At 38.1% G+C, this 23,046-nt stretch overlaps 1 protein-coding gene across 4 annotated transcripts in view; it reads right to left on the bottom strand.

The window, feature by feature from the left end:
* AGBL1 (AGBL carboxypeptidase 1) overlaps nt 1-23,046 on the bottom strand; it is an 872,209-nt gene that overhangs the window by 713,303 nt on the left and 135,860 nt on the right. For all 4 annotated transcript variants that reach the window (XM_077124136.1, XM_077124138.1, XM_077124137.1 and 1 more), the window contains 8 exons: nt 22,019-22,184; nt 21,005-21,072; nt 15,065-15,181; nt 13,410-13,996; nt 11,817-11,900; nt 11,510-11,596; nt 10,243-10,391; nt 1,089-1,176 (listed from right to left, as the gene is read on the bottom strand). In XM_077124136.1, the coding sequence (XP_076980251.1) occupies nt 1,089-1,176; nt 10,243-10,391; nt 11,510-11,596; nt 11,817-11,900; nt 13,410-13,996; nt 15,065-15,181; nt 21,005-21,072; nt 22,019-22,184 (1,346 nt within the window). The remainder of the gene's footprint in view (nt 1-1,088; nt 1,177-10,242; nt 10,392-11,509; nt 11,597-11,816; nt 11,901-13,409; nt 13,997-15,064; nt 15,182-21,004; nt 21,073-22,018; nt 22,185-23,046) is intronic.

Below are 23,046 nucleotides of genomic sequence, written 5' to 3'. Positions count from 1 at the left end.
TGGACTATGTAGAATACCCTGATGGCCTGGCAGAATTCAAGGCATCAGATAATCTGGAAAAGAATCTTAAACCCCTTGTTTAAATGGCTTAATTCCACTCTTGGACATGGCGGCATCTCTTTGTGGGGTTGTTATCTCTGTGTGGGGAACTCCTAGTGTTGTATAGTCTCTTATACTGCTGTTGTGAAATATGGATGCAATGTCTGCCCTATTGTCATGGGGTTGAATTGTGGAGACCTAGGGCTCAGGAGTCCCTTATATAATGAGAATAAGTTACTGCACGTAATTTATTCTGCAATGACCAGGACAGAAATTAAAGATTATCACATCTCCTTGCGGAGGTGGGAAGAATGTACAGATGGTACTGAAAACAAGACATTAAAACTCCCCTCCCTTCATCACTATTGATACAAACCTCCAAATCCCTATGTCATGAGACCCTACTGAAACTCTGTTCTCACCCCCTTGTCCTAAACCCTTGCACTCTGAGCCCTTTGCGGAGCATTAACTTCCATTTCCCAAACAGCTGCCATTGGGAAGAATCTTCTCCTGTTTGTAAGTTCCAATAAAATGCATGTTTAAGTCTTTGCTTAGTATATTCTTTGGTCTTAAGGTTGCATCAACCTGAGCTCTTTGAGAGCTAGGCTAGAACACGCCCTTAATGTATTAGGATACAGACCTTGATAGAATTTTCATTTTATTCTTTAGAAGAATAGCAAAATCTTACAAAAGTTCAGTGGGACCAGTGGAAATAGGTGAAGAACTAAGCTTACTGTATTTCATCACAGGTTGAGCTTTGAACAATCTCAAATATCCAACAACAAGGTCTAAAGGGTTAAACTACTTAAATGAAGATAGACAATTTTTCAACAATTCAGAAAATATTCAAACCTTGAGGTCTACGTGGGTGCCATCTGAAATAGATGCTTGTATCTCTGAAGGGCAGGGTATTTGCCATTGGGAGGGAGTGAAAAAAAGTGTACCAGACAAACATAGGTTGCTGAAGTTTATTTTCTCAACATGGAAAAGCACATAATTGAGAGAGAATGAAAGGGTAGAAAAAGGAAACTAACTATGTGCTCACTTACTTGTAATAACAGATTTCGCAGCCCGTCCGTAGCCATGTGGGTCTGCCAAGAAGAGCCTCCTTCACAGAATACATGATTGGTTGCATCCCTACATAAAATATAGGCAGAACATTATCCATGAGGAAAAGAGAAAAGGGTGAAGAGAGTCATCGAAGGTTGAATAACGGCCCCTAAAGCTACTGAAGTCCTAATCCACGACACCTGTAAATGTTAGTATATATGGCAAAAGAGACTTTAGAGATGGAATTAGATTAAGGATCTTGACATGGGGAGATTATCCTAGATTATCCTAAAAGCAATCACAAGTGTCATTATAGCAGGGACTGAGAGGATGATTTGACTACAGAGGAGAAGGTAATGTAAAGGGAACAGAGGGGATTTCAAGATGCTATAGGACTAGCTTTGAAAATGGAAGAATGGGTTATAAAGCAAGAAATGCAAGGAGTGCAGGTCTAAGAGTTAGAAAACACAAGGAAGTGGGTTCTCTTTTAGAGCTTCCACAGGGAGCACACCCCTGCCAACACCTTGACTTAAGCCCAGTGAAATTGATTATGGACTTCTGAACTCTACAACTGTAAGAAAATAAATTTTGCCATCAAGTTTGTGGTAATTTGTCATAGCAACCATACAAAACTAACACAAGATTCAAGGTTCATATTTTCTCTTTCTGTAACATTGAGCATCAATAAAATCAGTACAAAATAGGAGTATCCTATAGTCAGACCTAGAGACCAGGAAGTACTCACTCCTTATCAAAGCCACTCAATAAATTATTGTATGAGCCAGCAAAGCACCCAGAATTTTCAACTCAGAGATGTCCAAAATTAATACAGGCAACCAGTCAGTCTTTATCTTATTATTATTATTATTATTATTATTATTAGAGAAGTTGCGGGTTTACAGAACAATCATGCATAAAATACAGAATTCCCATATACCACCCTACCACCAACACCTTGCACTGGTGTGGAATATTTGTTACAATTGATGCTAGCACATTTTTATAATTCTATGATTAATAAAAGTTCATGATTTAACTGAGGCTTCATTGTGTAGTATAGTTTCATGGACTTTTTAAAAAATTTTATTCTGCTATCATGTATACAATCTAAGATTTACCTTTTTAATCTTATTCAGAAATGAAATATTTCATGCTGTTAACTGCATTAACAATGTTGTGCTACCAACCATCACTACCATCCATTACCAAAATATTTCCTTCATTCCAAATAGGAACCCTATACATTTTAAAGCTTAACTCCCCAGTCCCTATTTCCAACCTATTCCCTGGTAACCTATATTCTAGATTCTGACTCTATGAGTTTGCTTATTCTAATTGTTTCAAAAACAGTGAGATCATACAATATTTGTCCTTCCATCTGGCTTATACCACTTGACTTGATATATTCAAGTTTCATCCATGTTGTAGCATGTATCAGAACTTCCTTTTTAAGGCTGAATAATATTTTATTGTATGGATATACCACATTTTGTTTATCCGTTCTTCAGTTGATGGACACTTGGGTCGCTTCTATCTTTTGTCAATTGTGAATAATGCTGCTATGAACATTAGTGTGAAAATATCTGTTTGAGTCCCTGCTTTCATTTCTTTTGGGAATATGCCTAGTAGTGAGATTGCCAAGTCATATGATAGTTTTATACTTAGCTTTCTGAGGAACTGCCAAACTGTCTTCCACAGCAGCTGCACCATTTTACACTGTCACCATAGGCTTGTTCTTATTTCTTCACATCCTCTCTAAAATGTGTATTCTCTATTTTTTTTTAATAGCAGCCCTTCTAATGGGTATGAAATGCTATCTCATTGTGGTGTTTTTTTGTTGTTGTTGTTGTTTTGCATGAGCAGGCACCAGGAATCAAACCCAGGTTTCCCCATGACAGGTGAGAGCTCCGCCTGCTGAGCCACCTTGGCCCACCCTCTCTTTGTGGTTTTGATTTGCATTTCTCTGATGACTAATGTTACTGAGAATCTTTTCCGTGCTTTCTGGTCATTTGCATATTTTCTTTGGAGAGATGTTCCTTCAAGTTCAAGTCTTTTGTCATTTTTAAATTGGGTTGTTAGTCTTTTTGTTTTTAAATTGAAGGATTTTTTGCTATATTCTGGATGTTAAACCTTTATCGGATATGTGGTTTCAAAATATTTTCTTCCATTGTGTAGGTTGTCATTACTCCTTTGAGAAAGAAAAGATTTTAATTTTGATAGTTCAGAGTTTATCTTAAGGTCTTTGATCAATTTGGAGATGATTTTTGTATATAGTATGCGGTAGAGGTCCTTCTTATTTTTGCAAATGGAGATCCAGTTTTCCCAGCACTGTTTGTTAAAGAGATTACTTTTCCCCAATACAATGGTCTTTACCACCTTGCCAAAAATCAGCTGGCCTAAATGTGAGGTTTGATTTCTGAGCTTTCAATTCTATTCTATAAGAATTCTATTCTATTAGAATTATATTCTATTTGGACTATATGTCTGTCCTTGTGCCAGTACCATGCCATTTTGATTACTGTGGCTTTTGTAATAAGTTTTACGATTGGGAAGTTTAAGTCCTCCAACTTCATTCTTCTTTTACAAAGTGGCTTTAGTTATTCAGGGTCCCTTACTCTTCTATATACATTTGATGATTAGCTTTTCCATTTCTGCAAAGAAGGCTGTTGGAATTTTTATTTGGATTGCATTGAATCTATAAATTTTTTGGATAGTAATGACATCTTAATTTAGGCTTCCAATCCATGAACATGGAATATCCTTCCATTTATTTAGGTCTTCTTCCATTTCTTTTAGCAATGTTTTGTAGTTTTCTATGTTCAAGTCCTTTACGTTCTTGGTTAGATTTATTCCTACTTATTTGATTCTTTTAGTTTCTATTGTGAATGGATTTTTTCCTTAATTTCTTCTTCCAATTGTTCATTCCTTGTGTACAGAGACACTACTGATTTTTCAGTACCCCAACACTTTGCTGAATCCATTTATTAGCTCTAGGAGCTTCATTGTGGGTATTTCAGGATTCTATGTATATAGTATCATATCATCTGCAAATAGGGAAAGTTTTATTTCTTCCTTTCCAACTTCAATGCCTTTTATTTTGTCTTCTTGCTTAATTGCTCCAGCAAGAACTTCCAGTACAATGTGGAATAACAGTGATGACAATGGGCATCCTTGTTTTGTCCCTGATCTCAGAAGGAAAGTTTCAGTCCTTAGTCTTAAGTAGGATATTAGCTGTGGGCTTTTCATATATGCCCTTTATCATGTTGAAGTAGTTTGCTTCTATTCCTAATGCCCTAAGTGTGTTTATTAAAAAAAAAGGATGCTGTATTTATCAAATGCCTTTCCTGTATCAATAGAGTTGAGTATGTGGGTTTTTCCCTTCATTTTATTAATGTGGTATATTACATTAATTTATTTTCTTATGCCAAGCCAGCCTTGCATACCAGGGATAAATCCCACTTGATCATGGTGTATAATTCTTTTCATATGCTTTTGGATTCAGTTCGCTAGTATTGTTGTTGATAATTTTTGCATCTATATTCATAACAGATATTGGTCTGTAGTTTTCTTTTCCTGTGGTTTCTTGTGGCTTTGGTATGAGGGTGATGTTGGCCTTGGAAAATGAGTTAGGAAATCTTCCCTTCTATTCAATTTTTTAGAAGAGTTTGAGGAGAACTGGAATTAAATCTTCTTGGAATGCTTGATCCTAGGCTTTTGGGGGGGGGGGTGGTACTGATTCAATTTCTACTAGTAATTGCTTTGTTGAGATCATCTATTTCTTCTTGAGTCGAGGTACGTAGTTTTTGTGTTTCTAAGAATCTTTGCATTTTTCTAGATTACCTAATTTATTGGTATACAGTTGTTCATAGTATCCTCTTACAGTCCTTTTTATTTCTGCAAGGTCGGTAACAATGGCTCCTTTTTCATTTCTGATTTTAGTTATCTGTGTCTTCTCTCTTCTTGTCAGTCTAGCTAAATGTTTGTTGATTTTATTGATCTTTTTGAAGAACCAAATTTTTTTTTCAAGCAAATTCTCAACATTTAATGTGTTCAGTGAATATTAATTTTTAATCTACATATAACTAAAAATGATCCACTTCTATACAACTCACTAGTATCAAAACTCAAACTATGGTTTGATATTCATATGCCATTATAGGCTTTAGAAAGGAAAAGAGAGAAATTAGTAAAACTGTTGTCTCTGGTGCTAAAAAATTTTTTAAATAAATTAACAGCTAAATTGAAATTGCTTTCTCAATGAGAGTTGCTGTATGTTTTCTAAAGATATGAAGGCCATGAAGAACCAAATTTTGGTTTTGTTGATTGTTTCTATTGTTGCTTTTTTTTTTTATTGTTTATCTCCACTCTGATTTTTGTTTCCTTCCTTCTGCTCACTTTGGGTTTACTTTGATCTTCTTTTTATAGTTCTTCTAGTTTTGACTTTAGTCCTCTGATTTGAATCTTTATTTTCTTTAATGTAAGCATGTAGAGCTATAAGTTTCCCTCCCAACACTGCCTTTGCTACATCCCATAAGTTTTGGTATGTTTCCTTGCCTAATTTCTTGAATATTTTCATTTTCATTCACCACAAGATACTTCCTAATTTCACTTCTGGTTTTCTCTTTAACCCATTGTTTAAGAATAGGTTGTTTAATTTCCATATATTTGTGAATGTTCCACTTCTCCCTCTGTTATTTATTTCTAGCTTCATTCCACTGTGGTCAGAGAATATACCTTGTATGAGTTCAATATTTTTTAATTTATTGAAACTTGTTTTGTGACCCAACAATATGATCTATTCTGGAGAATGATCCATGTGCACTCAAGAAAAATGTTTATTCTGTTTTCATTAGATGCAGTGTTCTATATATTTCTGTTAGGTCTAATTGGTTCAGCATATCATTCAAGTCCTGTACTTACTAATCTTCTGGCCAGATGTTCTATCCATTACTGAGAGTAGTGTGCAGGAGACTTTAATTAATGCAGAACCATCACTTTCTTCCTTCAAATCTGTATTTGCTTCATATATTTTGAGGCTCTGCTATTTAGGTACATATATATTTTTATATTTGTTACACCTTCTTGTTGAATTGCTCCCTTTATCAGTATGTAACGACCATCTGTGTTATTCATAACTGTTTTTACTTAAAGTGTATTTTATTAGACTTTTATTATTTTATTAGTATAGCCACCCCAGCCCTCTTTGCTTACTATTTACATGGTATATTTTTTCCCATACTTTTACCCTCAACCTACTTGCAAGTTTGATTTTTCTTTTCTTTTCTTTTTTTTTTTTTGGATGCTGTATGGCAGGGTCACATTTCATTCTTTTTCCATGTGAGTAACCTGTTATTGCAGCACCATTTGTTGAATTTTTTGTTTATTTGTTTGTTTTTGTTGGTTCCTTTGTTTGTTTGTTTTGGGAAGTGCGTGGGCTGGGAATCAAACCCTGATCTCACACATGGCAGGCAAGAATTCTACCACTGAACTATGCTCACACCCCTGTATGTTTGATTTTAAGATGTGTCTTTTGCAGAAAGCATAGAATTGGGTCATGCTTTTTATCCATTCTGCCAATCTCTGCCTTTTGACTGGAGAGAGTAATCCATTTGTATTTTAAGTCACTACTAGCAATATAGGACTTTTTCTACCATTTTGCTATTTGGCCTTTGTAAGTCTTAACACCATTTTTATCCCTCACTTCTGTTAAAGTCTATTTTTATATCTATTTGTTTTTTTGTGTTATACCATTTTGATTGCCTATAGATATTTTTCATCTATTTTCGTTGTGGTTACCGCGGGGTTAAAATTTAACATCCTAAATATATAACAACCATATATCACTTGATACCAATTTAACTTCAATAGTTTTCATATATATTTTCCTATAGCCTATGTTCCCCCATCATTTTTTTGTACTTGTTACCACTTATAGCTTTATACATATCATTACTTTTTATGTATTTGCATCTTAGCACCTGAAGGAAGTAAAGAGTAGAGTTACATACCAAACTCTATGTATGTATGTATGTATGTATGTAATTTATAACTACCAAATGGTTGCCTTTACTGCAGGTCTTTATTCCTTTATGCTTGTTTGTCTTGTGTCCTTTCCTTTCAGTCTGAAGAACTCTGAAGAACTCCCTTCAACATTGCTTGTAGGGCAGATATAATGGTGACAAACTTCCTCAGCTTTTGTTTATCCAAGAATGTCTTAATCTCACCCTCATTTTTGAGAGTTTCATATAATATTCTTAGCTGTCAGTTATTTTCCTTTAACACTTTATTGCAACCTATTGCCTTCTTGTCTCCATGGTTTCTGATAAGAAATCAACACTCTATCTAATTGGAATTCCAATTAGAGTACATAACTTGTTGCTTTTCTCTTGCAGCTTTCAGAATTTTCACCTTGTCTTTTGCATTTGACAGTGTAATCAATATATGAGAGGGTATGTTTTCCTTCATGTTTATCCTGTTTGATATTCTTTGAGCTTTTTGAATGCAATATTCATGTCTTTTGCTAAGTTTGGGAATCTTTCTGCCATTGTTTCTTTGACTACTTCTTCTTCACCTGTCTCTCTTTCTTTTCTTTCTTGGACTCTCATAATCTATATATTGGTGCACTTAATGGTATCTTAGAGATTCAGGCTATTTTCACTTTTAATATTTCTTTTTCCTTTCTGCTCCTCAGCCTGACTCACTGATTCTTTCTTCTGCCAGCTCCAATCTTCTCTTGAAACCCTCCTAGGCATTTCTTGTTTCAGTTAATATGGTTTTCAACTCCATTCATTCTGCTTGGTTCCTTTAAAAGCATTCTATTTCTAAGACTAAGACTGTCATATTGCTCATTCATTGTTGTCCTGGTATCCTTTAGTTCCTTCTGTGTACTTCCCTCAATATCCTTGACCATTTTCAAGATTATTTTTAAATGGCTTTGTTTGGTATGTCCACATTCTCATCTATTTCATTGGTGTTTTCTGTATTCTTATCCTCTTTCTTTGGATGGGCCAATATTTACTGTTCCTTTGTTTGTCTTATACTCTTTTGTTGCATACTGTACATTTTAATATTTTAAAACTTTAACTCTTGAATTTATTCCCTGGGATGTCTGTTTCTGGATTTTGTAATCCACTGATGAAAAGACAGAAATTTTCTTCCGCTTCAGCCCTCCTACCAGGAAGGTCTGCCCAAGGTAAATACAGTTTACACAGTTTACCCTGTCTTTCTGGTCCTCTGTCTTTTTCTGGGCTTTTGCTTGTTAGTTGTTTTAGAGCTCTGCTGTTTATGGATTTTCATTGTCCCTTCTTTTTCCCAGGAGACAGACTTCCCTCTCTCAGGTACTCAATGCTGGCAGGCCTTTGTCTCAGACTGTCTGCCCCTCTAGTTTTTCACACTGTCTTCTCACTCTGCTTTTTCTGTCCTGAAGCACAAATTCTGGGAGAAGGATCACCTCAGAGAAGTTCCAGGTCAGTCTTTCCCAGTGAAAATTAGGCCAGAGACCCTGGAAGGGGGTGTATACTGACTCCAAAGTGCCCTGGTGAGGGGATCAGCAAGGGTGCTAAAAGTTTCTCTGGTGGCTCCCCAAAGCTGAACTTTCCTGGCCTGCCCAGCAAACACAGTCCTTCAGCTAACTGTTCTCTGTAGCCATGAGGAAGTGCTGAGTCTTTAAATCTCCTCTACCTCTGTCCCTGCCTAGCGAGTGTTGAAACAATGGTGTTCTAGTTTGCTAGCTGCCAGAATGCAACACACCAGAGACAGACTGGCTTTTAATAAAAGGGGATTTATTTCATTAGTTCTTCAGAGGAAAGGCAGCTAACTTTCATCTGAGGTTCTTTCTTATGTGGGAAGGCACAAGGTGATCTCTGCTGGCCTTCTCTCCAGGCCTCTGGGTTCCAACAACTTTCCCCGGGGTATTTTCTTTCTGCATCTCCAAAGGCCTATGCTGAACTGCAAGTGCTGAGATGAGGTATGCTGGGCTGCTTGGGCTGTGCTATGCTGAGCTCGCTCATTTAAGCACCAGCCAATTTAATCAAACATGATTCATTGCAGCAGGCATGCCTCCTAGTTGACCACAGATGTAATGAGCAACAGATGAGGTTCACATATCATTGGCTCATGTCCACAGCAACATAATTAGGCACCTTCACCTGGCCAAGTTGACAACTGAATCTAACTACCACAAATGGTTACCATTGTCTTTGTCCAGAATAATTTGAAATAGTAGCTGCCCTCAGAGCAGGGATCCAGCAATCAAAATTTACTAATCAAAATCCATGATCAGTGATCAGCCATGCTCACCCCTGTTCTTGAGTAAGAGGATTTTTTTTGTCCCTTTCTGTCAATAGCAGCTAGCCATGGACTGGCCCCCACAGTGGCCTGACACAAGAGTGGGGCATGGGTGCCTGTAGCCACCAACAGAGAGAGAATTTTACAGTGCTTTATAATAATTTATCTTCTGCTTTCTCCCACTCTTTCCTGGATGCTTTTCAATGTTATTCCGGCCTCTGGAGTCTCAAAATGATTGTTTCAGGCAGTGTCTGCCTGTTTAATAGTTGTTTAGGTAGGAGGGTTGAGTCCTAGAACTCTCAACTCTGCCACCTTCCCCAGAAAATATCTCCTCCAAAATGCCTACAGGCATTTAGTAGAATTTAAACTTTCTCCATAGGTGTCTAAGAGTGTAAATTACCACACTTTATCCAATTGGATTTTGCCGTTATTCACTCTTTTGGAAAGTAGGCCAATACATTTATTACTGTGGGGTATAGGAAATGGAGAGAGGAATTAATGAAAGCATCTGGCGATGTCAAAAGCTCAATGTAGGGTAGGGGTCCCAGAAAGCATTGGATATTATGTGATACTATGATACCACCATAGTATTAATGGGCCATAGGCTTGCCATCTCTGGCAATCCAAATGGGTAGGTCCAACCTCAAACTATCTAGGAACCCAAGCAGGACTTCTGGAATGAGCAATATGAGAGTCTTAGTTAAGAAAGAGAATGCTTATGAAGGAACTAAGCAGAACTAATGGAGTTGAAAACCATAGCAACTGAAATGAGAAATGCCCAGGAGGGTTTCAAACACTCCAAACACTCAGCAAGCGACATCATTCTCGGTTGTTACCCAGGAAAGCCTATTCCCAAAGAGCTCATACCATAATTAAACTGGCTGTTGGGCTTCTCACAGTTGATAATGTTGAAACGGTAAGGGACAGCAACCCTCATTCCGCTGACCTTGAAGTAGAACCACTGCTGGTGCTGGGTACCACTCACATCAGCATTGAGCAACAAATCATACTCAAACCTAAAAAGTCAGAAACAAGTTTGAAGGATTATCTATCTATAAGGCCTTTACAGTAAATTCCAACACTGAGAATCTATGAGTCTCAGTCTCTGGATGACATACCTAAAACACAGGATCTCAGTGGCCATTAAGTTATAGTTATCATCTTTATCTTACAATATTGGGCACAGGCTTTGGGAACTCGGGTTTTTGTTTTAATTTTTTTTCTTTCTTCTTGTTATCAGTAGGTTCAGTTTCAAAAGCACAGCACCTATGAAATGGGTGCTAATATTGTTCCCATTTTAAGGGTGAGGAAATGAAGACATGGATAGTTATTCAAAGTCTCTTAGTTGAAAAGAAATGAAACCAGGTTGGTAGTCTATTTCCAAAGCCCACGACAAGTATGGAAGTGACAGTTCTGGACTGTTATCTTTATAAGTTCACCCATAGAAGAGGAATTATATATCTTGAATTATGGTATATGATCAATAGAATCCACACCGCATTAGTTAACCCAATTATAGCACAATGAGAATAGTAGTCCATTCTGCCACTAGAAAATACTTAGAAACCATTTTTCTTTTATTATTTCCTTCTCTTTAATTTGTACAACCCAAGACTCTCCTTGACTATTAAATCCTTTTCTATTATTAGGATCTCAGTGGTAGATCCTGGCAGAGGAACATAGCACCTCACATTCCCTGAAATGAGGGATAGCTTTTGCCACCTACATACACAGCTGTGGGAGCAACAGACAGAGAGAGATATAGGAGACCTCATGTAGCTTCCATTTCAACAGAACCAACCTCACATCAATGTAAGAACAAACATCCCAAAGTGCCCTCACACCCAAATATAGACCCCTTGTCTGAAACATAAGGTTTCCAAAATATTTCACCTCTAGGGGAACTAGGATATCAGCTAGAGTCCCCAAGTAGTATGCTGGTAAGTGGTTCAACAAGTTACTATCTGGGAAGAGAAGTTTTATTTGTATCATTTGCCAGTTTCATTGTACAAATATTCCTTTCATGGCTAGGCTCACTGATTTTGGACTACCAATGTCGGGTCACTGAACAGGGAGTGGAGAAGTGCTTACAGTCCGCTCTCCTGAGCTGGGAGGAGCTACCCACTGCACTTACTCACGCACTTGGATAGCTTTGCGAAGATTTCCTGACTCAAACTTGGAGAAAAACCTTAAACAACTGGCAGAAGTGTCTTGCAAAGGCCTGTAATGAAATAGGAAACATGTCAATATATGTGTTATTACTATTTCAGATCACAGTTGGACATTTCTTAGAGATAAGCTTTCTCTTATGACTCTTTAACCTGAGTTTTCATCATGCAATTCTTAGACTAGGAGTGGATTACTAACATGAACAGTCCCATTCCCATGCCATTGACAGGATTCTCCACATCTTCCAGTCTGTTGAAACATAAAGCACCTACCAAGGCTCATCTAAACTGAAGACAACTTTATTTATGACATCACTTGGCTGGATGAGCCTCTGGACATCCTCAAATATCTTGATCCTGGAAAGAGAAATTAGAAACATTTTAAGGGTAGGCCCTTACTCCCTACCCCATTCATCCTATGGATCATACGCAAAAAGTCTTGAGTATCTTTAGAGAAATATGAAAAGAGAAAGAGATCTAACTTGAGCTGGAAGGGTACAAATAGGAAAATCCTACTCCCCCTTCCTTCTCTTTTCTATCAAGAAATAAAACCACACTGGGCAGTGGGAATGTTGGAAGCTATGATTTAGATTTTAGTTAGGGGATTCTTGGCTTGAAGAAGAGTTTTATCAAGAACATTTAGGCTAGGAGTTTTCTGGTTGTGTGAATAAAAGTATCTTTTACACTGAGGCAATCTTGAGAGAGTTCTTGGACTAGAGACTGTTAGTGTCCCCAAGGTTTGAGAAGCTCCTGCAAGCCTTTAAGCTCTTGCTCCATTTACATCCCTTGGGCCCTTTCTGATTCAGAAGACCAAGTGAATTTTCTGTTTGGTAAATTCCAATAGCTGGGATATTTAAGTAAGAGGGAGGAAGGAAGCCAAGGGGTTCTCTCAGATTCCATCCTTGAATTTCACATTCAACACATTAGGGTGGGATGGGAAAAGGGGGAGGGAGAGGTAGACATGAGACCAGGTCTCAGGGGGAGAATGTTCTATCCAGAAGATGGTGCTGGACCAGCCCTCATGGTATGTGTCTCAGGGACTTAACATTGGCAGATAGTGTGTACAATGTGAGTTCAGACATAACAGCCCAAATAGGAGCAGTTTTTGGAATCCAACATTGAGAAGACAATTTTCTGATGAAATGGAAATTAAGTTAATGAAACTTTCTGGTTTGCACACTTTGTTCCATTGACTTACTATATTTGCAAATTCACTTTTTCAGGGAAAATCATTTTTCCTTTGGCTTTAGTGATTTTCATTTTAATTTCATTATAATGAGCCACAAGCAAAGTTCCTTTTCCTGCATTCTGGGAATATTTCATTACCCACTGTTTCTGCCCTGGAGAATGGGTTTTTTCTATTCCATTCTCAGTGATACAGTAAAACTATTCTCCAAGACAAGCTTGTCTATAAGGTAGGGACTGTGGGTAGAAGGTACTCCACCTCCTCTCTATTAGCAAGAGACTGGTTATCAATAAAAACCAGAGAACAATAAAAGAGATCCAAAATAATGAATACTTGATTTCTCTGAAAATATTCCTTTGAGATCCCAGTATTTGGGGTAACTCTTTCTCGAGAGCAGGGGTTTGCAATGGATATGGGTGAAGGACTGTATTCCAATCATCCAAGGAATTCTTTTTTGGGAAACACATACCTGCTACTATCCCACATTTCATTCTGAAATATCTTAGTAGGTAGGCAAACCTGTGTGTTCGTCAAAAGCTTCCCAAAGGTCACTACAATGCTTCTAGCTGATGCTCACTCACTTCCCTACAGATAGCAGGAGTTATCAGCACAAACCATTCCTCCTACAAAAATATTAAAGAAGAGAAAAACTTTGGCTCTCAGACCAGTAACACCATCACCTTTGGACTCCACATTTGCGTTCCAACATGGGCTGGGCAGAGGGAGGTGGGTGGTGTCCCCAGAGATCTGGAAACGCCACCATCTTGAAATGTGCCACAGATCTGGTTCTTCTGGCATTGGCCATATAAAGATAGGGATTGTGGAAGGGGATATCCTTGGGATGTGTCTGCAGGAGTTTATCTATTACTTCAGCAGTAATTTCCTTAGGCCTAGTAGAATTAGAAAAAGAGGCACTCATCCTTGAGCAGGAAATTGCATCTATGTCCCAAGTATCTTCTTTGATGGAAGCCTGAACATCAGAGATTCTATTTCCAGAAGAATCTATCCCAAAACCACTGGAGTCTACATTTTGGTACGTTTTCATTACAGGTCTTTTTTTGGAGGTTAGATGCACAGTTGACCTCCTCATCTTCACCATGCTCAGAATGCAAGTCTGGACTGTGTCTTCTCTTTCTAGTCCCCAGGGATTTAGGTCCTTATTCAAGCAATGCTGCCTTGGGGAGGCAGCAGCAGTTGGAATGTGGTGATGATTGGCACACTGAGTCTCTTCAAAGTTTAAGTCATCTCCATATCTGGACCCTAGCTCCTTCAGATTTAAAGTGTAAAAGAACATGTTAGGTTTTACAACCAAATAGAGAATACAATTGAACCTCTATTCTCACAATCTGAGAACATAACTGAACATAAATTCTGTGAATTGTGAAGCTTCTTTCAAGGTCAGCCCACAGAAAGACTACCATCAAGAGTTTAAAAAAAAAAATGGCTTAATCATAGAAACTCTTGTTTGGAAGGGCCTCTTGGTAAGTCATACAGTACAATTCTATATAGTACAGGGATGCCCTGCAACACCACCATTCGGTTACATTCACAAGGTGTCACTGCAACCCAAGATGGTATATTTCACTGTACCCCTTTCATTTGAGGTTCATTCTGATTGTTTTAATAAAAAGTCTTTCTTACACCGAACTAAAATTCCCTTTACTGAGACATTTACCCCGAAATACCCTATTGCAGCCTAGAGTGAAATACAATACATTAACTGTACATGACTATTATGTCACTTAGCTTTGTGTCCTTAGATGTGGCCAAGTTCATGATTTGTCACGGGTCTAATAAAATAATAGACTTAAAAAAAAGGTCTAAAATCTTGACAGCAGCAGCAACCACAGCTCAGGTATAGCTAGAGCAGCAAGAGCAGCAAATAACCACTGAAACAACATCATCAGGTCTAAAGTTCCCAAATCGCTTCTACTAACAAAGAAGAGAGCTGGGAATCAGGCTGGCCACCTTCAGAAAGCCATCTAGTACAACTTCCCCACTTGGACAAGGGAATAATTAAATCATCAGTAATTGTTATGTCTTTTCAAAGCATGGAGACAGGGCACCTTGCTACCAGACAACAGGCAGTGATATTCCTCCATTCCACTTTCATCCTGGCTATAGGGTGCCAGATTTAGGACTCTACCAGACATTTTAGGCTGGCTACCTTTTCCAAATATTTGCTTAACCATCTGCTTTTCTCCCAGAAAGATCCCAGAAGCAGATTGCTCATGATGAACAATGCTTTCCATCTAGACACCTCTGCTTGGCCTCTTGGATTCTGCAAAGCACCCATCATAATCTGCAAGAAGCAGAACCATACCATGTGTCTTACCTCAAAGCTACAAGACAGCTCACAACACATTACTTCATATTGCTTCAATTCCTCTTCAGGTCGGTCAAGGCCAGCCTTGGAACTCAGCTTATTAACATCTGTTTCTAAGTCATTTTCCTACAGTGGAATAGTCAAAGAATATATTACGATTAAAAAAGCCAACCTGAGAAGCATCAAGACAAACTACATATGTGATTCTTAGGACATGGCTTTCTCACCTTCAAATTATAGTGCTAGGCTATCCAGAGGAGAATTTAAATTTCATTGGATTTTATCTTTAAAATAAAAAGAAAATAAACAACTTTTTTCAGCATTGATGTCAGTATTTATCAGCCCTCATCATAACTAAAAATAACACATATAAAATGAAATGAAATAATAAAGCATGATAAAAAGAAATATTTTACCTCATCATCACCATCATCAACATCATTAGAATTGTTGTAAACATTCATCTACCTATCTTTGCCAGTCAGGTCTACAAATGTTCAATGAGCACAGACTATGAGCAGTTATTCTCCTAGGAATGTGCTTTCTAGTGAGTGCAGACAGACAATAAATATGAAAATAAACAAATGAAGAAGATTCTTTCCAATAGTGGTAAGTGCCATGGTAATAATTGTAGAAGGTGATGTGAATTGTGACTTTTCAAAATTGGGTATGAAGAGCTGTTTGGATTGGATCATCTGAGGAGGCCTCACAAGGAGGTCACATTTTACTGAAACCTAACTAACAAAAAGAGTTTACTATAAAATTATCTGAAAGAAAGAGATTATTAGAGAAGGAACAGCTTAAGCATTAAATAGAAGTGGCTGAAGCAGAGAAAATAAGAGGAAGGTGGTAGGAATGAGATTCAAGAAGTAGGTAGTAGAGAGATTATATGGAGTCTTTATCCTCTTGCTCTATCTTTATCCTTTCACAAATTTAGAATTTTATCAAGTCACCTCCAGTCTTTTCTACATTAGACTAAATAATTCCAGACCCTTTATTTTTCATTTCAGATCATAATTTCATGTCTCAATGATGATGGAAACTCCCCAAATAGTTCTGTGTTTTACAAACGTTGCAGGTGAAATGACATCAGAAATTAGCTAGTCTAGTATCTTCATTTTCCACGTCTCTCCTAGATCAAGTTTGGCAAGAAATGGGAAGAAAACCAACATGTTTCAAGAATAGATTTGGTTATTTAAGGAAAAACCTGGCAGTCCCAAAGGTGTGGATTATTCTTATAATCTAAATAAATGTAGAAAGTAAATGTTTATATTTCTAATCCAGGGGAAAAAAGGAAAATGAAATATTCCATCCATCTTTTGCAATTTTTCTCCAAATGTCAAATTAAAAGAACGATAAATCCCATGAGGCTGATTTAATGATGTATAGTGCATAACAGGCCCAAGCTCCTTAGGCTGGTATTCAAGATCCCTCATCTCATTATTTCCTGCTTCATTTGTCCATTCCTGCTTGCCTCTACCCCCTCAGCTTCAAAGAAAGCAATGTCCAAGGATGGAACTCATGGAAATACAACCAGTCAGGACACTGGGAAGAGCCCACCCCTATTCCCCACCCCACACAGTGAGTAAGGTTGTACTGAACTGGTGTATCTGGAGTGAGAAATGTCCTCTAAACTATGAGTTGCAGCTGAATTCATTGAACATGTTGCTAGGCCACCCACTTAGCCTTAGAGTAGAAGTCCATAAACTACAGTTCATGCCTATTTTAAATTTTATTGAAACACAGCCACACCTATCTACTTACTGTCTGTGGCTGCTTTTGTGCTATAACAACAAAATTGAGTAGTTGCAACAAAAACTGACTTTAGTTTCTAACTCAGTTTCCTCAAAGCTATGTAGCCTGGTTCCTGAATCTCTACCACTCAGTCAGGGTCTCAACTACTCCTGTATTTCTTTTAAGTACCTTCCTCTAGAGATGGATCTGCTTCAGAGTCTTATAGCAACTCAGACAATCTTTCACCTTCTAGGACACTGGCACCCTCTAATACAGATACTGTCTTCTAGCCTTTGCTCCTTAGATAGGATCCCCTATGTGTTTACCTGACTTGAGATTTGCGTTCAGCACCCTTTTACAGGGGGCAATTTGAACTCTGATAGGGGCAATCTCCAAGACCACTAATTTGGGAATACTTGATGATAAAAACTACGTTTTAGTCATTTTTGGATCATATTATCATCCCCCAAAGCTTAGGATACTTCCTCACACATGAATTAAACCTAAGAAAGTACCTGAAAGAAAGAAAAAAACAGAGAGAAAGAGAGAGAAAGGGATGAAGGAAGGGAGGAAGAAAGCAAAGGAAGGAGGAAGAGAGAGATTGAATTCACTGTTAACCCCACTCTTCTTTGGAATTTTCCAAATCTGAGGTTTGTGGTCATGAAGTAAAAAAAAAAAAACTGGCTAACATTGAGATTATATTTAAGTTTTTTTGTTCTTAGATTGACTTTGATAGTTTCCAATCAGAACACAACACCCAATTTTCCATTCTCAAAGCCCTTTACAGATGCAAGTTCTTTCAAATCATTTTTCCTAAAGAGGTTGGTCTCAATTATTAGTTAAGATTTTTCAAACTAGAAGGTCATAGGTTAAAGTTCTGGGTTAGTTCTGTGAACAGAAATAAAATATTCCTGGCTCCTTGTTCACATTTGTTGCAGCAAATGCTGCAGGGTTCACCAAAGAAAAGCCAGTTTTCTAGAGTCCCGGTTCTCTTGCTCTTGCCACACCCCAGAATGAGCTCTGATTCTGATGCTACTCTCTCTCTCCGCAACTCATGGCCACACACTGACTTCTCATCTTCTACTTGGCTTGAAGGTTTTTGATGAATAGTTTTCAGGCCCTCACAATTTGCCTTGTTATCTTTCCCTGCTGGGTTTGTTCATTTGTTTAGGTTCCCCTCCACCCCATGCCACTATCATCTTCACAGCAGAGACTAAGGAAAATATCTGAAAGCACCCCATCCCTGTGCTGTGTGAAGTCAGGCACTGTCATGCAACTCACCCCTCCATATCAGATACAAGAGGTGACTGACACTCTGCATCAGACATTCAGTTATCAAAGGGGAAGTAAAAGGGGAGGGGAGAGTGGCATTGATGAATGACTGCAGTAACCCAGTAGTATTCTAATAATTCAGCACATACTCCATAAGCCTGCACTGCCAAGCCACAGCAAAGAACCAATTTGCTACCAATGACTTCAGAAATTTTTCTATTTATCAACAAACTCTGAGAAAAACAGAGTGTCAATGCAGTCTGAACCTGGAGAAATGGCTACAAGGTCCCTAAATGTCTGCCACTGCCATTGGCAACTTAAGTGATTTTATTATAGAGATCTCAAAGAGTCTCTTTCAATAGATAGATGATAAATAGATAGACAGACAAATAGACTGATAGATAACAGACTTCTTTAATCTCCAGGAATATCTTAAAACATAATATTTACTTCTCCATCTTATTTTGCAGATAACCAAATTAGGGAAATGTAACTTGAGAGACTTGTCCAAGTTCATGTCCACCGACAGAAATGGGGACAGAATCATAACTTACAGCCAAATTATCATTATTCTAAAATAGTGGTTCTCAATTGGGAGTAAATTTGCCCCCCAGGGACATCTGAAAGTGTCTGGAAACATTTCTGGTTTCAGGATTTGGGGAAAGGGATGTTTGCCAAGCTGCTACGAAAAATATGGTAGATTGCTTAAACAATAAGAATTTATTGATTCATGGTTTTGAGGCTAAGAGAAGTCCAAAACTGAGGCATCAGCAAGGCAATGTTTTTTCCCCAAAGTCTATAACATTCTGGTGCTGGCTGCCAATGGTCCTTGGGATTTCTTACCTAGTATCCCTGCCTTGTCCTCTCTTTCTCTTCCAGTTCCCACTGACTTCTGGCTTCCAGCTCCTCCCTGGGGCTTTCTATTCTACTATGTCTGAATTTCTTCTGCTTATAAAGGACTCCAGTAATGTGGACTAAGGCCCACCCTCATTCACTCGCGTCACTCCTTAACTAAAACTAACATCTTCAGACTGTGCTATTTATAATGAGTTCACACCCACAGGGGTGTGGATTAAAAATAAGAATATTTCTAAATCGGGGTGCATAATTCAACCTACCACAGAGGGCTACTGGCATCTACTGTTATCAAGGATGCTAATAAATAGCCTATGATGCACAGGAGCACCTTCAGCAATAAAAAATTATTCAGCCCAAAATGTCAATAGTGCTGTGGTTGAGAAACCCTATTCTAGAACAGGGCCACCAATGGCTTTTGTAAGTAAAGTCTTATTGAAATACAGCTACACCCATTCATTTACATATTGCTTATGGTTACTGTGCTGGTTTGAAACTGTTTTTTTATCCCAGAAAAGCTATGTTCTTTAATCTTGTTTCAATATTGCTGGGTGGTATCTTTTTTATTAAGTTATTTCCATATGACCCACCCAATTGTGTGGGGGACCTGTTGATTAGATGGGTTCCATGGAGCTGTATCTCCACCCATTCAAGGTGGGATCACTTACTGGAGTCCTTTAAGAAGGAACCATTTTGGGAAAAGTTTCAGAGCCCACACAGCAAGAGAACTTTGGAGATGTAGAAGGAAAACTCACCCCAGGGAAGCCTTATGAAACAAGAAGCCAGGAGAGAAAGCTAACAGATGTCACCATTGCCTTCCCAGCTGACAGAGATGTTCCAGATGGCATCAGTCTTTCTTGAGTGAAGATAACCTCTTGTTAGTGTCCTAATTCGGACATATTCATGGCCTTAAAACTATAACTTGTAATGCAATAAATTCTATTTTTAAAGGCCATTCCCTTTCTGGTATAATGCATTCCAGCAGCTTTAGCAAACCAAAACAGCTACTTTCACGCTGCAACAGCAAATTTGAGTATTTGCAACAGAGAGTATATGACCCACAGAGCCTAAAACAATTACTATCAGGCTGTAATGGATTGAACTATGTTCTTCAAAAAAGCTATGTTTCAGTCCTAACCTCCAGTCTTATAAATGCAATTGCATTTGGAAGTAGGATCTTTGAAAATGTTACTTATCTTAACAGATAAGGCCAAATTGGATTAGGGTGGGCTCTAATCCAATTGGACTGGTGGCCTTAAAAGGAGAGGAAATCTGCGCAATTCATAGGAGACAAATAGAAGACCGCTACGTGACAGAGGCAGGGATAGAGTTGTGCCTCTGACTTCTGGCAAGCCAGAACCTTACAGACTTCAGAGGAAGTATGGCACTGCTGACAACTTGATTTTAGACTTCTAGCCTCCAAAACTATGATACAGTAAATTGTTGTTGTTTTTAAGCTATCCAATTTGTGGTAATTTGTTACAGCAAGCCTAGCAAATCAAGACACTGACCATTTACAGGAGAAGTTTGCTGACCCTGTTCTACAGCATAGGTCATTATGAAATAGGAACTGAGGGGCACCATTTCCCCACTGCACAGATTCTACACCACGAACTCAAGGGAGCACAATTCACATAGACTTTGCTACAAAAAGGAACTGAACAATGTGGCAACCCTATGCAAAACGGGTAAATGAATTATGTGACTTAAAAAGATAGGTGAGATCTACTAAAACAATTTTCTGGCTAATCTTTTCGTGGTCTCTTTGCCTAAATGTCATACATACTTGTTAAACATGACAACCCTAAGTACGAAATGTCTACCTAAGGCTCATCCTGATAAAATATTCATGTTTTCATGAATTGATTTTACAGTGTAACATTGTCTGGACCTACCAAGCTGATCATTTGAAAATCAAGAGTAACTGTCATTTACTGAGTATCTCTACCTAGCAGGTACTGGTCTTGGTAATGCTAAGGTAGGTTTCAAAATTTAACTTGGGCTTAAGCAAACATAGAAAGTGATATTTATTTTCCTTTGCAAGGCATGAAAATTTGGATCATTAGAAGCAATAACTGGTGTACCTACTTCCTCTTTCAGATCTTCAGAATCTGAGTCCTTGTCCACTTCTCCTTCATCATCATCTTCAAAATCCTCTGGGTGGGAAAAATACACATGAAATGGGCGAGACTTTCTTTTTGCCTTAGATTTGGATTCCCACCATGCAACCATTAGTACTGTTTCCTCTCACAAATAAGGGGTTTGCAATTGAGTGCACGTCTCACTATAATGTCAAGATTATTGATACATGTAACTAGTGGCATGTGAAGCCTCAACTGCTATTCCACACTGAATGAGTGCAAAATAGTGCAGAGTAAAATAACACATCTGAGTACCATTCTGTGGACCTGGGCACTGGCCTCATTTTTAGGATTCTCATATCCATTTAAGGGTATTTGTGCAACTAAAGTTGCCAAAGTTTAGATACCACATAAATACGAATTGTTGGAACTTAGATATCACCTACATTAATTCCCTAATTTTGAGATGAAGAAAAATTTTAAAGCAAAAAAATCCATCAAAAGTACCCAGTGCCACTGTGGTGAAATGGCACCTTATGGAAAAATTGCCCAATAGAAAGGAGGATGGGGTAGTAAAGCACTAGAATTTTGACAGCAAGATTTTCTTGGAAATTAAATAATCATACCTTCAAGAATTGTAACATGACTAGTAAGAGTTTTATTTCAATTACATCCTTATGGCAAATTAATTCCTAAACCAGTCAGGACAATGGAGAGACTAGATCATAGGATTGTGGATAGATTGTTTTTATAATTAGCTGAGATGAATGCATGAGCATTCAATAGCTACCAGGCAAAGTAACAACAGTTAATAATTAGGGACAAAATAAGTGAACTTGGTGCTTGTTCACCCTGTAACTGACCAAAAAAAAAAATGCCTTTTCATATTATCTCTAACTAGTTTATTGGACAATCATGGTCAACCTGTATAACAACTGATTCTACTTTCATCCCCAAATTCCTGAAATATTGCCCAAATGCAGAGCTTGTAACAAAGCTCATGGTAACCTGTACCCTTTACCTTCAGTTAGAACACATGGAGGCTCAGAGATGATGACACCAGGAACAGGAAAGACATAAGCACTGCTGGCTGTGGCCAAGGGAAGTGGACACTTAGGGTAGCATTGCCTCAGGATCTGAAGCACGATGGAGGTGACAGGTTCCATGTTTTTGTTATCCAGACAGTTCTGAGCAAAAAGAAGATCATATCAGACGCTGGGCTCCTCTGTGGAGCCCCCTCACTGTAACATGTTTCGGGCATTGATTTACACACAGCTATTCTAGATGCTAAACATCCTTAATGAAACTGCTTTTATCTCATGTAGATTTTGCATTTTTACTTCCCTTTCACAACTCATATTTTGCTGTAATGAATTTAGTTTGAAAATAGACATTTAGTCTTTCAAGGGATGCTGAATGCAAGGGAAGATATTGTCCAGAATGGCTGGGAGAATCCATGTGTCATTGTGAATCATTGCCTAACATAGGGAACAAGTAGTTAAATTGATGGAAGTCTTGCTTCTCCCCTTCAGCTGTTATCTGAAGAGAAAAACATAAAGGAAAAAATAAGAAAGATAAGATAAGAAATCAGAAGAAGAGACAAAGTGAATCCTAAGTACCTACATTAAATAATATGCCTTTCCTCCAAGCCCACAGTGTTGTTCCCTCTTGGTACCTGCCCAAAGCAAAGAAAAATTGGGTTTGCAAATGTTAACATTTTGATACTGATAGCAAATGACAAGGCTCTTCTTTTCTGAAACTATGAAAAAATGTAAGAACAAGTTTACCAAATTGAGAAAGGAGAGATAGCTGAGCATAATTCAGTATCTCTTTGGCAAAAACACAGCTGTTTTCTTTTCTTAGGAAATGTTTTGCCTACGGACTTGGTTCAGAAAGTTGACTGGTATGAATCTCCAGTTTGACGTTCCTAAAGGGTGTTCAGCCAGCTCCAAGGCCAATGAGTCAGAGCAAGAGATGTAGCAGATGCTGGGTAACGGCCACAGGGGCGTGGATAGCTGCACCAATGTTTTGCTAATAGATATTTCCCTG

Source organism: Tamandua tetradactyla, chromosome 12, assembly GCF_023851605.1.
Source record: "Tamandua tetradactyla isolate mTamTet1 chromosome 12, mTamTet1.pri, whole genome shotgun sequence".
NCBI classification, from domain to species: Eukaryota; Metazoa; Chordata; class Mammalia; order Pilosa; family Myrmecophagidae; genus Tamandua; species Tamandua tetradactyla.
The sequence above is the reverse complement of the archived record's forward strand: the minus strand, read 5'-3'. Positions and strand labels throughout refer to the sequence as shown.